This window comes from Lemur catta, chromosome 13, assembly GCF_020740605.2.
Source record: "Lemur catta isolate mLemCat1 chromosome 13, mLemCat1.pri, whole genome shotgun sequence".
NCBI classification, from domain to species: domain Eukaryota; kingdom Metazoa; phylum Chordata; class Mammalia; order Primates; family Lemuridae; genus Lemur; species Lemur catta.
The window spans coordinates 59,136,928-59,152,157 of record NC_059140.1 but is presented as its reverse complement, the minus strand read 5'-3'; the positions used below and the strand labels follow the sequence as shown (position 1 = coordinate 59,152,157).

Sequence of the window (15,230 nt, the reverse complement as noted above, 5' to 3'; positions counted from 1 at the left end):
TTTCTTTCTATTTTTAGTAGAGACGGGGTCTCACTCTTGCTCAGGCTGGTCTCGAACTCCTGACCTCGAGCGATCCACCCGCCTCGGCCTCCCAGAGCTAGGATTACAGGCGTGAGCCACCGCGCCCGGCCACATTTTCTATTTCTTTATGATTCAGTCTTGTCAGGTTGTATATTCTAGAAATTTATCTATTTCTTCTTGGTTATTCAGTTTGTTGGTATATAATCATTCAGAGTAGTCTATTAATGATCCTTTGTGTTTCTGTGATATCAGTTGTAAAGTCTGATCTTTTATAATTTTGTCTCCTATCTTTTTTTTCTTAGAGGTTTGTCAATTTTGTTTTTTGAAAAAACCACCTCAGTTCATTAATCTTTTCTATTGTTCTCTACTTCATTTCTTTCTGCTCTGATCTTTATTATTACCTTCTTTCTGCTAACTTTGGTCTTAGTTCTTCTTTTTTTAATTTCTTGAGGTGTAACATTAGGTTCTTTTTTTGAGATTTTTTTCCCTTAATGTAGATATTTATTGCTAATAGCTTCCCTTTCAGAACTGCTTTTGCATCCTATAAGCTTTGGTATGTTGTGTGTCCATTTTTGTTTGTCTCAGATTTTTAAAATTTTCCTTTTGATTTCTTCTTTGACCCATTGATAGTTCAGGAGCATGTCTTTCTTTGTCAAGTAGTTCGTAGATCTGCATTTATTTAGGGTTGATTACTGGTGTTTTGTTCCTGTAGTGGTGTAATGTTTCCCTGATTGCTAGTAATCCTGGTGGCCCTGTATTGGTTATTGTGCATTTGAAAAGGTAGATACCTCTTCCAGTATTTACAGACTGGCTTTGGTAGGGAAGGCCCTTTACCAGTCACCCAGCCAGAGATTCTGGGCAATCTGTCTGGTAGCGGGTGGGCTTGCTGCTGGAGTCCTTGGGTCAGCTGGCCTAGTGCCTGAGTCAGCAGGTAGGTGGGCCTGTCAACTAAGTCTTTGGGATTAGGACTGAAGCCTGGGTTCATGGTGCCGGCCTGAACCTGGGTCAGTGGAACCTAACATGGTACTGTGGTAGGCCTTGAACTTGAGTCTGCAGGGCCCAGCCTGGCACTAGGGTGACCCTGGCGCCTGGATTCATGGGAATGGGCCTCATCTTGACCCCAGAGTCCAGGGGGCTCGTCTGATGCCAGGGTCCACTGGGCTGGACCTGGCACTTGGGTCCACAGGGATCTATATTACTATTAAAATATGTACTTGACTCTTTTGTTTAATTGAAACAGTATACTTTTTAAATAATGGACATCTTTTGTGTTATCTTAACAAATTTAGTTATCATGAGATATTTATTAGATTTATAAAAACGCACTAAGAGGCCTTTGGGCATGTGTATATAAATAAACATTATAATAAAGCCAAATCCATTAGCCCAAGGAAGAAAAAAAAGTAAGGAATCCTACCATATAAGGAACTCCAGTCTGAAAGGTATTTCTTTTACTATTCTTGATGATCTGAAAACTTCAAGAGGGAAAGAATTTCATATTTGGGGATTCTCTATGGAATAACTCCAAACATAATACACTATGTAGTGAAGTAGTTTTCTTGGTTAACAACACATTGTTATGCTTAATCATATCCATTTGTTACTACTTTTGTTTTAAATGTAATTTACAGTAATTTTCAAATAGGGGTCTTAGGGAAATCTTTTAAGGGTCCTCAGGATTTTATAGTCATTGAAGATGACTGCAAATGAGAGGAGTCTGCCAAAGGTTAGTGGTGAAGTTATATGTCTGTAAGGATCCATCCTTATTGGAAATATATTGAAAAAGAAAATAATGAAGGATATAGCTTTGATTTTATTTTAAATTTACAATTTTTTCTAAGTACAATTTATTTTGTGAATATATTTTATTCCTGAAATAAAAAGTAAATACATACCTTTCAATTTTATTACCTAGTTGCCTTTTAGGATTCCTATGTGCTTTCTTTTTGCATTCTTCTCCCATTTAAAAAATCATTTATTCAAGATCCATACCACCTTCTGAATGCATAGAACTTTATTATTGGTTTACAAGCCAGTCTCATAGTAGAAAACAGGGCTTTCTGAGCTGTTTGAAGTGAAAAGTGTTTGGCAGAACCACAGAGATAGACCCAAAAAGGACAAAGAAGGGAAAGGTGTTTCTCTAAAAGAGCTCAACTCATGCCTCCAGAAATTTGGAGGGAAAGTATCTTGGGATTTGAGGTGGTAGATGCTGCTAAAATCCTGATTTCACACTCTATTGACTGCCTTTAAAAGATTAACAACTTGAAGAGGAGCCTTAGCCAGCCCAGCTGCTATGATGCTTCCTTTTCATTTCCAAAAGCTCTCTTAAGCTCTCCCAAATTTAGTTAGCTGCAAGGGGGCAGCTTCTTTGCAGGAGGAGAATGATGGTCATTATGCGGTCATGTAAGTGGGTAGGTTGCCTTGCTAGCTCAACCAGCCTGTTTCTTTAATCTTAAGAAGCCTTTTTCTATGTTGCCTCAGGCAGTAGACTCCACATTTCTCCTTAATGACACTCCCTGAATCCACTCAACTCTTCTTTTTCCCACCTAGTGAACAGTTGTCTGGCTTCCTGCTGCGCAGTGTCTCCCACGAAGGAGTGATTCAGAGAAAGCAGCTTTAGTTTCGTGAAGAAGGTGCTAAAAGGGATACATGAAGCCAGTCAAATAAGTTGTCAAGTATTGAGGCCATGGCCTTCTCCCCATCTCTTTCACCCCTTACAGCCTATTATAAGTCTTCCATCATTTACTTTTTGCAGGATTCACTGTAACCATGGACATTTCCGATAACTCTAACCCACCATCCCTGGACTCTTTATTGAGACTTTGGTGGAAAATACATTTGGCATATGGAATTTTATTTTATATAGGATTTGTAAGAACACATCAGTTATGTCACCTGAACATTTGTTGATATCTAATTAGAATATGTTACATTCCTTAATCTATTCACCAAAGAGTAGTGAGAGTGACCATTTAAGAATTTAAATTAGATCATTTCATTTCGCTGCTTAGTGTCTGTCAATGGCTTCCCATCATACTTAGAATAAAATGAAAGCTCTTTACCCTGGCTTATGAGCCCTTCATTAATGAAGTTACCTGTTAGAACAACCCAAGGATCTTTGAAAAACTTCCAGTGTCCACACCCCACCACCAGAGAGTCTGAAGTAATTGGCATGAGGCAGGACCAGACTTCAGCATTTTTAAATTCTAACACACAGCCAGAGTTGAGAACCACTGCCCTACGTGACCCAGCCTGTCCTGCCTCTCTAGCCTTCTCCCTTCCTGCTGGACCCTTTGCTGATGATGTTTCATTCTCACTGGCTACTTTCAGTCTGATAAATCTGTCTGCCTTCTTTCTGCTACAGGTAGTTTTCACAGGCTGTTCCCTCTGCCTGGAGTACTCTTCCCCTGATCTTCACATGGCCTCTTGATACTCAAATCTCAACTTAAATATCCTTAGAGAAAGGCATCCTTGATCCACTGAGTCATTTGCTATCACATTACCTGATATTATCTGTGTAGTGTCAACCACGATGTGATAGTTTCTTATTTGTATCTTCTCCCTTTCTCCCTTCTTTCTCCTTCTCTGTCTCCTTTCCTTTGTCTATTTTTGTTCTCATCCCACTGGAGTATTAGGTCTGGGTTTATCTTTTTCACTACAGTATCCTCAGCACCTGAAATGGTGACTTGCTTGCAGTAGGTGTGCACACACACTCTTTCTCTGTGTTTATATATTTGAATGAATAAATAAATTTTGAAAAACTCAGATTATTTTTAAATGATCATCTTAAATCTGACCTCCTTTGTCAGCTTTTCTTTATTCCTACCTGCTTTAATATTACCTTTGCTTTAGATTATAAGACAAAAATATTTTCTGTCATTTAATTGTATGCAGCATTGTTATATCACTTCCATTATTGTCCTGAACTGTTAACGGAGACTTATTTTTATATTTAAATTTTAACATACTTGTATTTTCTTTCTTCAGTTGATTCAGATTCACCTGTCATTTATCAAGTGCCAACTAGGTGCCAGGCATTATTTAATTCTAAAGATATATTATTCATATTACTCAATTATTAGCTAATAAGGAAGTTATAGAATTGGAATCAAAAGACACACTTCCTTATTCTGTACCCTTCCTTTCAAATGTGCTACCTCCCACTTTGGCTGACTAGCAAGGATTTGAGAGGTGTTGAGGGTGATCAAATGCCATACCTGCTCCAGGTGTCTTTATTGAATACCTAACAGGTAATCAGTACTTACATCAACCTTGATTTTATATCGTGTTATGTGCTTCTTAAAAACTAATTCATTATAAGCTGAGTGTGATGGTACCCTCCTATAGTGCTAGCTACTTGGAAGACTGAGGCTGTAGGATTGCTTGAGCCTAGGAGTTCGAGGCTGCAGTGAGCTATGATTGCTCTACTGCATTCCAGCCTGGGCAACAATCTAAAAAAAAAAAAAAATAGAAAAGAAAAATTAGAAACTAATTTATTATAAGTCAAATAATATTATTGCAGATATTGAAATGCAAATTTATTGCTACTTTTCCACATGTTCTTCTAACAGTCAAACATTTGTGATAAAATGCAGCAAAGTTTGCAGTACTATTTGAATAAAATATGCTTCTTTAATTTGTATGTGCTGAGGTTTTATTCTATTGCATCTCTGCATTTTGCCTTCCTTTGTGAAACTCTTCTCACCCTTCTTAATATCCTTTGTCATTTGTGAACATTTTCTTTACGAGCTTTAATCAGTTGATTTACTTTTTAAACAACATTATCCTTAAGTTGTGATTTTCCTTGTGGATAATAGTATCCATTCTGGCTGTCTAAAACTGAGAGAGGTTTATTACAGAGTATTAGCTAGCTTACAGAATTTTTAGAAGAGACAGGAAGTGGAACTTAGATTTTACCTAGTAAGGAATGATAGTGCCAGGAGAAGTTTAGCCATTGCTGCCCTAGAAGAACAGCTGTCTTGGTGCTGACTGCCCCTGGCTCTCATTGCTCATTGCCATCTTCCCAGTCTCTTGTACAGGAGAATACTTGGTAAAACATGAGTCATGTACAGAACTCTAGCTGCAAAGATATTGAGAAACGATGTTTCTAGTTTTCTAGCCTTTGTAGTACAGGAAGGATATTAGAAGGGTATTGGATTGGGTATCTTCACTGAAAACTGTATTATGTGCACCTACACTGACCTTGGCATTATATTTTATTTTGTAACTTAATTAATGTATCTTTTAGTTGAGTGGGTTGTTAGTAAGATAGTGGGTTTGACTTCTGGTTAGCTTCAATGAGAGAATTTTTTTCTGTGTTGATAAAGTAAACCTTTAATTAGAACACATCATCTTGAAATAGTAGTTATAATGAATAGAGCTATAAACAATACAAAATCAGTTTCTTCCTATCGATAGCATAGTAACTTCAGTCAATCATGGTAGTCTTATAATGATGTCAACATCTCTATCATATACATAAAAGGGAGCATTTACTTTGTATGTGACAGGTTAACAACAGTTCTTTAAAAGAAGAACTTGAAAAAGCATGAAAGAGTTTGCAAATAATTTTACAATATATGTAACAGGAGGCCTTTTTGAAATCAAACATAAATGACACTGAGGAATGTTGGCAGCATGCCTTAGGTTCTGTTCACTTGAGGATACTTAGACTCTGTAAATAATGGCTTCGTTTCTATTCTAGGACCTAAAAATTATTAATATTCTGTGCTTATATAATATTTATGCAGTATTCTGCCACTAATAAGTATGGACATAATTAATCCCTTATTGCAAAGTTGATAGTTTTCATTAGTTAGTCTTGGTATATTTTATTCACATAAATCCCAGATTTTTTTAGTGTTTTTACTACTGGTAGGATTTCTTTGGTAGGATAAGTTTTGCTTAGTTAAGTTAGCAAGACTTACTTGAGATAAGCCTACAGAATTTCAGCTAGTTTCTTTTGAAAAACAAAATCATCATTAAACATTATTTACCCCAATCAAAAAAGTATTAAATGCCCAGTATTTGTATTTTTAATTCAGAAATAAAAGAATGAAGAATCACATCTATTTACTATTAACTAAAGCATTTTTATTTCAATATTTTATGTATACATTTAGAGATATTTCAAAATGGCAATGTAGACTAGCTGTATTTTGAGGCCTTTCTGGGAGTGGTCAGCTTCAGTCACTACTTTTTAACTCTTCTCAAAGAAGCCGATTGAGAATTATTAGAAGTTAATTGACTTGTGAAGTTAGCCTGAAAGCTGTGCCATTGGTACATTCCTATATTAATCTACAATCTACCCATGGATTTATTAATGCAGACCAGCTCTTTGCCTATGGAATTTCTTATGGTGAAATTTGTTACTGTGTTTGTTATAGTAATATTCTTGAGGGCAGTCCAGCTCCTGTACTGCTAGCTGTGTGTCCTTGATTGGATAAGCTATTTAACCTCATCATACTGGTTTTCTCATCTGTAAAAGGAAGACTATAACTGTATCTGTCTCTTAGGGTTATAAGGATTACATGAGTTAATATATGTAAAGTACTTGTATATATTAAGCTTTTTGTAACTATTAGCTACTATAATTATTGTTACTTCTGTTTTTAACTCCTTAACATACTGTTCTTTATATGATGACCTGACCCATGGGATAAGTTTTTCTCAACCTCGTTATCAAGAATTGTAGTACTGTTTCTGATTTGGTGTCAATGTTGTGGTTATTATGAGTTATGTAACTTGTTTTTAATGTCACTCTTTATGTTTAGTATTAGATTAGATTTAAATTTTAGATTGTTCTTATAGTATACATTTTGCATATCATCTTTTCCTTTCTTGGTTTCATCTTCCTGAAGGAGCTCAGGAAATTTCACCCTGAAATATGACTCCTTGTTATGAAGAGTATTTTGCATTAAAGGCCCTTAGAGATCAATAGGCCCTTAGAAGAAACTTTCTCTCATTCTTCATTAAAAAACCAGACCCATCAAAAAAAAAATTATCTTTCCTTACCCTCCCTGTCATCTCAATATATCACAGGAAAAAAGATTAAGTATGCAACCAGACCTGGCACAAATCATTTCAAATATAATACCTGTCTCTCAGGTTAATTTAATTTCCAAAGAGAATAATTTATAAGTCAATCTGTTTTCCCCATCCATTCATTCTTCCAAGTATCTATTCTTCCTCCCTAGTAAACATTTATTGCCCCCAAACAGAATTACCTATATTCCTCATCTCCCTTTCTCCTCTAAAATTAGGGTATATAAATTTCTGGATCCCATTGGAATATATTGGCTAATCACTCTTTAATTCTCCCTGTGCACACAGTAAATCAATCTATTTCTCTTGTTAATTTGCCTTATTGTAAATTGATCTTTCAGCACATCTTACAGGACAAGGTGAAGTTTCTCCTCACCTTCACATTCCCTTGTTTAATTTTCCTTATCAATTTCTGTCAAATTTTATAATATATTATATTAAATATATTTGTGCAGGCCAACTTAAATACTTCCTGAAACTCTTTGGGGTTTATATATGCGGTGGAAATGTGTATTTTTTACAAACCTGGTTGAGGTCATACTCTATATATACTTTGATATCCTACTTTTGCTATAATTATTTTACTTCTCTACAAGAAAAATTATAAGTACATTCTAATGTAAAATTTTACTTTTGTATCAGTATTCATATTTAAAGAGAGGTAGCTCAAATTTCTTTATACAGCAAATATTTACTATAATATTTTCAGTTTTCTATCTGAATGACATTATACTTTGGAAAACTAATTCTAATCTCGTTTTAGCTACTCTCCACATAACCGCTTTATGCAGTTATTTTATTGAGCTAATGACTGATATCTGGATTTCTCAAGAGAATTCCCAGAAAAATTACCTTAAACCATTCAAAGGTACTAAGAACATTTAAGGCATACAATTGCTTTAAGGTTCAAATCTATATTCTCTGATACATTTCCTGGAGTTATGTTTCTCATCTTAACAGGACATTTTAATTTTCAATGGGGTTTCTCAGTTGCAAATCAAAAGAGCATAATTCCAAATGGCACAGAAATATATGGATGTTTCCCAGGGATCTGAATGAAGGTGAGATGTTGAAGGTTAGACAATAGTAGCCTTAAAGAAATTAGATTTCATGTCCTGTTATTTTAAAATTTTTAAGGAAATGCAGAAAGAGGAAATGGTTCAGGTTCTATGATATCATTAGTGCTATTTTTATTCTAAGTTGAAGAGTTTTGGGGATAAGAAAAATATGTGCAAAAATAGGGACACTCATCTTTCTTAATTTTCAAAATGCCCGTATAGAATAAGCACACTTCTTTTTTTAGTTTTGGTTTTTCAGTTGCTAATAGGGATGAGAATATAGATGAGACAAATAAGGAAATGATATATTAATATTTTTAACAACTCCATGGTACAATGTATGTTAAAATAAAGATACTAAAACAATAATTTCATGGCACTAAAAACCAAATATTCTATAGCTAAAAACACTTGAAAATGGCATTACTCTGTTTTAAACATTAGCTTATTACTGTTACAGCCTGCTGCTCAAGAAGCTAATGCACTGAGATAACAGGTATTACAGTGGAGAAAGAGTTTAATATTGCAGATGCCATGCAAGAAGATGGGAGGAATTTCTCAAACCTGTCTCCTCAAGAATTTGGGAGAAAGGGTTTTTAAAGATAGTTTGGAGGGCAAAGCGCTAGGCAATTGGGTCTGCTGATTGGCTGCATTCTGAACAGAATCATAGAGTGTAGAAATTGTCTTCTTGTGCTGAGGCCATTTCTGGGTGGGAGTCATAAGACCAGTTGAATCAGTTCCTTGGTATGCACCACTGATCTGGGTGGGTCATCCGGTCCACTGGAATGTAAGACCTGGAAGATATCTCAAAAACTAGCCTTATGTTTCACAAGGGTGATTTTATCTATGGGAGCAACAAAGAAAGATAAGAATCTTTATGACCATCAGCTATGTGACTCCTCAGTAGTAAGCAGTTATAGAAAAGCTAGGGAATAATGGATGGTTATGCAACAGAGTAGTTGCCCCTCCCATATATGTGGAAGGGAAATATTGAGAGTGGGAAATATGTAACAGAGGGAAATGGCAAAAATATTTTCTGTCTCTTTAAAACGTCCTCCACTCGTTTTTGAGAACTAAAGTCTGCATCCCTGCCTCAGGCCAGTGGTTGGGAGGGACAGAGTGAGTCTTTTGTTTATTTGTGCAACAGGAAATGGCCCAGCTGGGACCTGGTAAAGGGAGGTCTTGGGTGGAGGTCAGGAGATTGTCTTCAGCGGAGATGGGATAATCAGAATCATCAACTGTAATTGAACAGTAATTGCCTGAAGCTGAGAACCCATCCTTTAAAAGCTCTGTATTTCTGCTAATGTTGTGGAAATTTGGACTTTGAGACAAGAAGGTCTACCATTTTTCCTCCTTTGCTGGCAAAGTAATAAAACTTCTCTTTCCTCCTCCGCAAACTGCTTATCCTCATTCTTCTGATTCGGCCTCATGGACAAGTGCCAAATTTTCCGTAACAGTTATATGTATATATTAACTATGCCTATCCCTCTGTAGAGTTTATGTCCCTAGCACAGTTCCCACCTTGTGACCTTTTATTAATTAATTATATAAAGGGTGTTTTCATTACCTGGAATTAATTCACATCACTGACCCATTCAGACTATACTGGAAAAGTTCTGTTAATTAGATTCAATTGAATTCAGTTGTTCTGTGAAGGTTCAGTTTTACTTGAGTGTCCTTACACTTTCACACAATTGAACATAACTTCTGATTGTAACTTGGGGAAAGTAGAGCCAACTATCTCTTTAAGGAAAAGCTGAAATTTTTATCTTTCTGTATAGGATCTTGTGGAGGAGAAAGAAAAACTTCCCTTTTGCCTCCTGAAGGTTTACTCACAATATGGCAGAAAAAGATTGCAAATTTATTTACCATGTGCAGCAGGAGAATCACAGTGATTACCCAATATTACAGTGGGGTCCAGAAGTTTACATACCCTCATTTTAAAGTGGAGGGGGGAAATGAGGAATATAGGGAATTCTGTTGAGGGGCAATAAATGGTTACTAGGGAGGATGAATGGATGGGGGAAACAGATTGACTTGTAAATGAGTCTCTTTGGAAATTAAGTTAACCTGAAAGACAGGTATTATATTTACAATGAGTTGGGCGAGGTCTGGTTGCATTCTTGATCCACTTTCCAGCAGTATATTGAGATTACGGGGAGGGGAAGGGAAGAAGATTATTCTTTTTGATGGGTCCCTCTGGTTTTATTCAGATAGAGAGAAAGCTTCTTCCAAGGGCCTGTTGATCTCTAAGGGCCTTTAATTCAAAATACTCTTTATACAAAGGAGTTATATTTTGGGTTAAATTCCCTTAGCTCCTTCATTCTTAATCATGAAAACTAACAGCTGGTATTAAAGGGAATGTTTTTCTTTCTCTCAGGAGGGTTTCTATTTTAATGCAAAGATATATTAGAAATGAAAGAAGGCTCTTAACATTATGATATGCAGAGAGTTTAAGTGATAAAACAAGTGATCTAGTCTTCTAAGAAATGCCACATATTTTTCATTTTTCTACTCTTTTGAAGATTGAAAAAAGGAAGAATATTTCTGGTCTGTAGCTGTGATTGGCATTAACAGCATTGAGCCATATTGATCTGTTACAGGTTCTTGTGTAACAACAAATAATTATTTCATTTTACTTTAGTAAATATAAGGGAGTCTCCAACTGCTAGGTTGGAAAAGAAGAGTTCTATGTGTTGGGTTTGGCAATCTCATTCTGTGTTCTCTGTTCTTGGTGTGCTCTTGGCTGAAGAATGACCAGACACACCAAAGTAAGGCAAGGATGAGGTGAAATTTATTGAGGGGAGAGCAAGATAGGATTATAGAGCAAGAGCAAGATACAGATTTATAGAGCAAGATAGATACACCACAGATGATGACCAGACCCCTTGTTGTGGCAAAAGAGACTTTGGTTATGGTCTGGGTCTTGTTTTATAGTGTCCAGGTAGGGACCTCTCTGTGGTTCAGATGTTTTCATGGAACCACTTTGATGGACAGTTGGGAATTATATGACCTGAGTCTTACTGCGCATGTGGATCACCCATGAGCCTCTCTCAAAGCCCATTTGGGCAATGAACCGCAACGTAGATTTAAGCTGATGACACGATCACTAGCTTTAGGTTGTCCTAAGTCACCTTCCAGACTCTATTGTACCTATGCAGCTTGGCCTGTGGGCTAGAGAGTCCTCTGCATTCTTTTGCAGTTGGCGGACTAAATTCTGATTGGTAGATTGGTAGGGTGTTCCCTCCTCCCCCAGGTATGGCAGTGGCTCTGGACAGGTTAGGGTGGGGCAGAACCAAAGGATGGGGACTGGTGCCTGCTCTTGTCCTTCTTCCTAGGTGGAGCAATTGCTCACGGCAGCACCAAGGCAAGGCAAGATACCGACTTTCATCCCTAGGAGACCTAGAATCCCTCGCTATCTACCTAACATTTGTAGTAGTTGTTCTTCTCATCTATTAGTAAATGTTTACTTACATGAATAAGGCAAGTACTGTAGACATTGTATAAGTTAATAAGTTTTCAGTCTGGAGCTGGTGTTTTCAAAATTAAAATCCATCCATTTCTTTGAAAATATGGTATCAGTGGAATGCCTTCATCATGCTACCTCCTCTCTGAATTCTAATAGGCGTGCTTAAAAGAGATAAAGCCTACTCTATTCTTTTTTTCCCCCCTCATTTTTTCTTTACTTTTAATTTTTGCTATCTGTTGTACATTTTGTTTATCCTTGTGCAATCTCATAAGTCATATTAGAATAAGGAGAGGTATAAATGAATGAATTTTGATTTAATTTCTTTTAAAGCAGTACTTCCCACCTGGGAGGCGTATCAGAATCACCTACATAATATTTAATAAAAAAAAAAAACAGGTGCTAGACCTTACATTGGATCTTCTGAGTCAGAGTAATTTTTGCTATCTGTTGTACATTTTGTTTATCCTTGTGCAATCTCATAAGTCATATTAGAATAAGGAGAGGTATAAATGAATGAATTTTGATTTAATTTCTTTTAAAGCAGTACTTCCCACCTGGGAGGCGTATCAGAATCACCTACATAATATTTAATAAAAAAAAAAAACAGGTGCTAGACCTCACATTGGATCTTCTGAGTCAGAGTCTTCATGATGATGGGGCCTAAGCTTATGGATGGTCCAAGAGTTCCCCAGCTGTTTCTGATATGTATCTTTGATTTTTGAACCACTGTGCTAAAGCATGTTTTCTATTTGTTTAATTTTCTAGGATAATATGTGATGTAACTCTACGGCAAATATTTTTCTGGAGTAATTTGTACCAAGAGTTTTCTATAAATTTATCTATTTTTATATTAACTTTAAAAAGATTTTATGAGTACATGTGTGTATATATATATATATATACGTATATGTATATATTTATGTACACATGAATATGTATGCATAATATTTGATGTTTCTTTATCATTTGACTATGAAAATGACCCACAGACACTCATTTTGATTTTGTCCTATTTTTTTTTTTTGCAATGATCATTTATTGTTCTGTTGCACAACCCTGAGTGGGAATGAGCTCATTTCCACCATGAACTGTATCAGTAAACAATGATGATGTCAATGAATTTAACCTTGATTGCTGTAACTGTCATTGGCAGCAGAGAGTGACACTGCTCATTCAGTTTGCATAGAATTTAAAATTCATAGTTGAAGGATTAAATAAAATTATTAAAAGAGTTAGGCCAAATTTTGATAATGTCTTAAAGCCAGCCCTTTAAGGTTATGGGAACTTGCTGAGTTTGAATGTTACTATTTCTCAAGGGTCTTTATGATTCAATATAAGCCAATTCATACTTCTTAAACCAGTGCTTTTTTGATAGTAAGAGTTGTAATAATTAAGACTTACATTTTAATCTTGGTTCCAATACAGATTTGTTGCCATTATGAATATAAGCAAACTCATTAGTTTTCTATTGCTCAAATTTGGAGTGAGCAGCAAGGAATTTACCAAAGACTTTAAATTCTACTGTAAAAATTTAACTTTTTTTTGCTGTAAATGGCACAAAATATATCTGCAGTTGATAACAAAAAAGAAACGATTGTTTTCCACATTAACACATGTAAGAAAAATTTGTTCATATTATATAGGTCCAAATTTTTTTACAGGGGATAAACGTTTATATACTACAACTATTAATAGTTTGCTTAAGTCTGTTACAGTATTTTAGTGTTAGCACATTGTGTGTGTGCTTTAAAAAACTGCACGTTAAGTTCCATGCTATTGTTTCTCAATTCCTGTACCTCCTGTGATGACTGTCCTCAGTTTCCTCCATTACCAAGCCTTTTTAAATATAAAGAGTCACTGTGATGGTCCCTAGCATGGCTTTTCAGGAAAACTCATCAACTGCAAGAAAATGCACTTTATTGATAAGCATCTCTGCATAACATCACTGCATAGTGAGTTTGCATGGCTTCTCATTGTAAAGTGGAATCAACACATTTTGGTCCCTGTAAGAATAAATGGATTGAGTGGAATTCTGTTAAAGTTAGGTGGAAATTATCTCCATTATCTAAATGAACATTTTTAAAACAGGAGGAAAATGCTAAATAAAAAGAAGAGAAAAACCCCCCTCACACTTATTATATTAGGTAAACGAGTAATAGGAAAAAATCTTCAAATGACCAAAAAAAAAGCTTTTTGAAGATCTTTGGTTTTGAGAATTAGAGACGACTTCCCAGTTATTGTATGAAATGTATGTTTAGAGAGAAGTGACTCTATAAAGCCAAATAAGCTGCTATCCATGTCTTAAAAATTAATTCTGCATATTCTTTGGTGGGTGGTGGGGATTGGTTTTAGGATATGACAGCACGTGATCTGCTACAGCAGAGATACACTCTTGCAAATGGCGATACTGCCTGGCGGTCCTCACCCCTCGTGAATGCTGCACTGGAGGGCAAGCTGGTCCTGCTGGATGGCATCCATAGGGTCAACGCAGGCACACTTGCTGTATTGCAAAGGTTTGTATGAGACACAGAGAAGCGCAGAACACACAGATTCACACACACGCACACACACACACACATATAACATGCCAACTTAGTCAGTAGAGATGGAACTCTCTCAACCTTTTTTTTCGCCCAAAATATTACAGGGCTACAAATGTTTTGGTTACATGGATTGTTTTTGTACTGCTTGGGGCAAAGTTATAAGCTTTCCCATCACCCAGATAGTGTACATTGTACCCCTTAGTTTGATTTCACCCATCTCCCCCTCCCCCCTCAAACTTTTTTTTAAACTTAATTATGTAGATCCTGAGAAACTCAGGATTCTATATCCAAGTAGAATGGCAGATTTTTTATTGCTATAAACACAACGCAGTGAAACTCCAAATAATGAACATTTTGGGAAAAGCCATTGCCATAGCAAAATTCTGTATGGGAGAGCTGCAAAGAGAAAAGCTTTCTGTAGTAATTTTGAAAGACTTTATATATAGATTTATATATGCAAAAAGTTCACACGCAGCTGAAGTTTCTACAATTTGTCAGAGTCATAGCTTTACTATTTAAAAACTCCTTATGAATCATAGATATTACTTATTGGTTGATCACATTGGAATCTTCTTTCTGAGAGAGAGAAAAAAATGTAATTTTTAATATAAAATGTGTAATACCTGTTTGATTATATTTTATGTAGACTAAAAAAGCTCACTTTGTTGTTATAAACTTGAGCATTTCTCTGTAACTATATTTTCTTATTTCAGGTTAGGTGGGAAAAATTTCCACACATTCCTAAAACTTCTCCAGAATTTAATGTTGAGAGAAGACTCTTTGTGCATAACTTTTGTAGAAAATTTTCCCATCCTGTGTCATTTTAGGAGATTACTGATACTGATATTTTTGTTTCATCTTGGTTCTATAACTTGCAGACATTTGATTTTTGACTTTGAGTTATTGGGAAAGGGCAAATAAGTGGAGTAAGTCATTTCCCCAACTGACTACTCAAAGTTTTTTGTTCCTGACAAGATGCAAATACCAAGTGCAATTAAAGATTCCAAATACATTGTGTTAATCCTGATTAGATTTTAGAGTATTTAAAAATAATAATCACAAACTTCCAGTAATTTACCATAAACATTCTATAGA

The 15,230-nt window shown here is 35.7% G+C and overlaps 1 protein-coding gene across 1 annotated transcript in view; it reads left to right on the top strand.

Moving 5' to 3' along the window:
• VWA8 (von Willebrand factor A domain containing 8) overlaps nt 1-15,230 on the top strand; it is a 314,655-nt gene that overhangs the window by 79,506 nt on the left and 219,919 nt on the right. Inside the window, exon 13 of the mRNA XM_045566813.1 lies at nt 13,945-14,105. Coding sequence (XP_045422769.1) covers nt 13,945-14,105 — 161 coding nt within the window. The remainder of the gene's footprint in view (nt 1-13,944; nt 14,106-15,230) is intronic.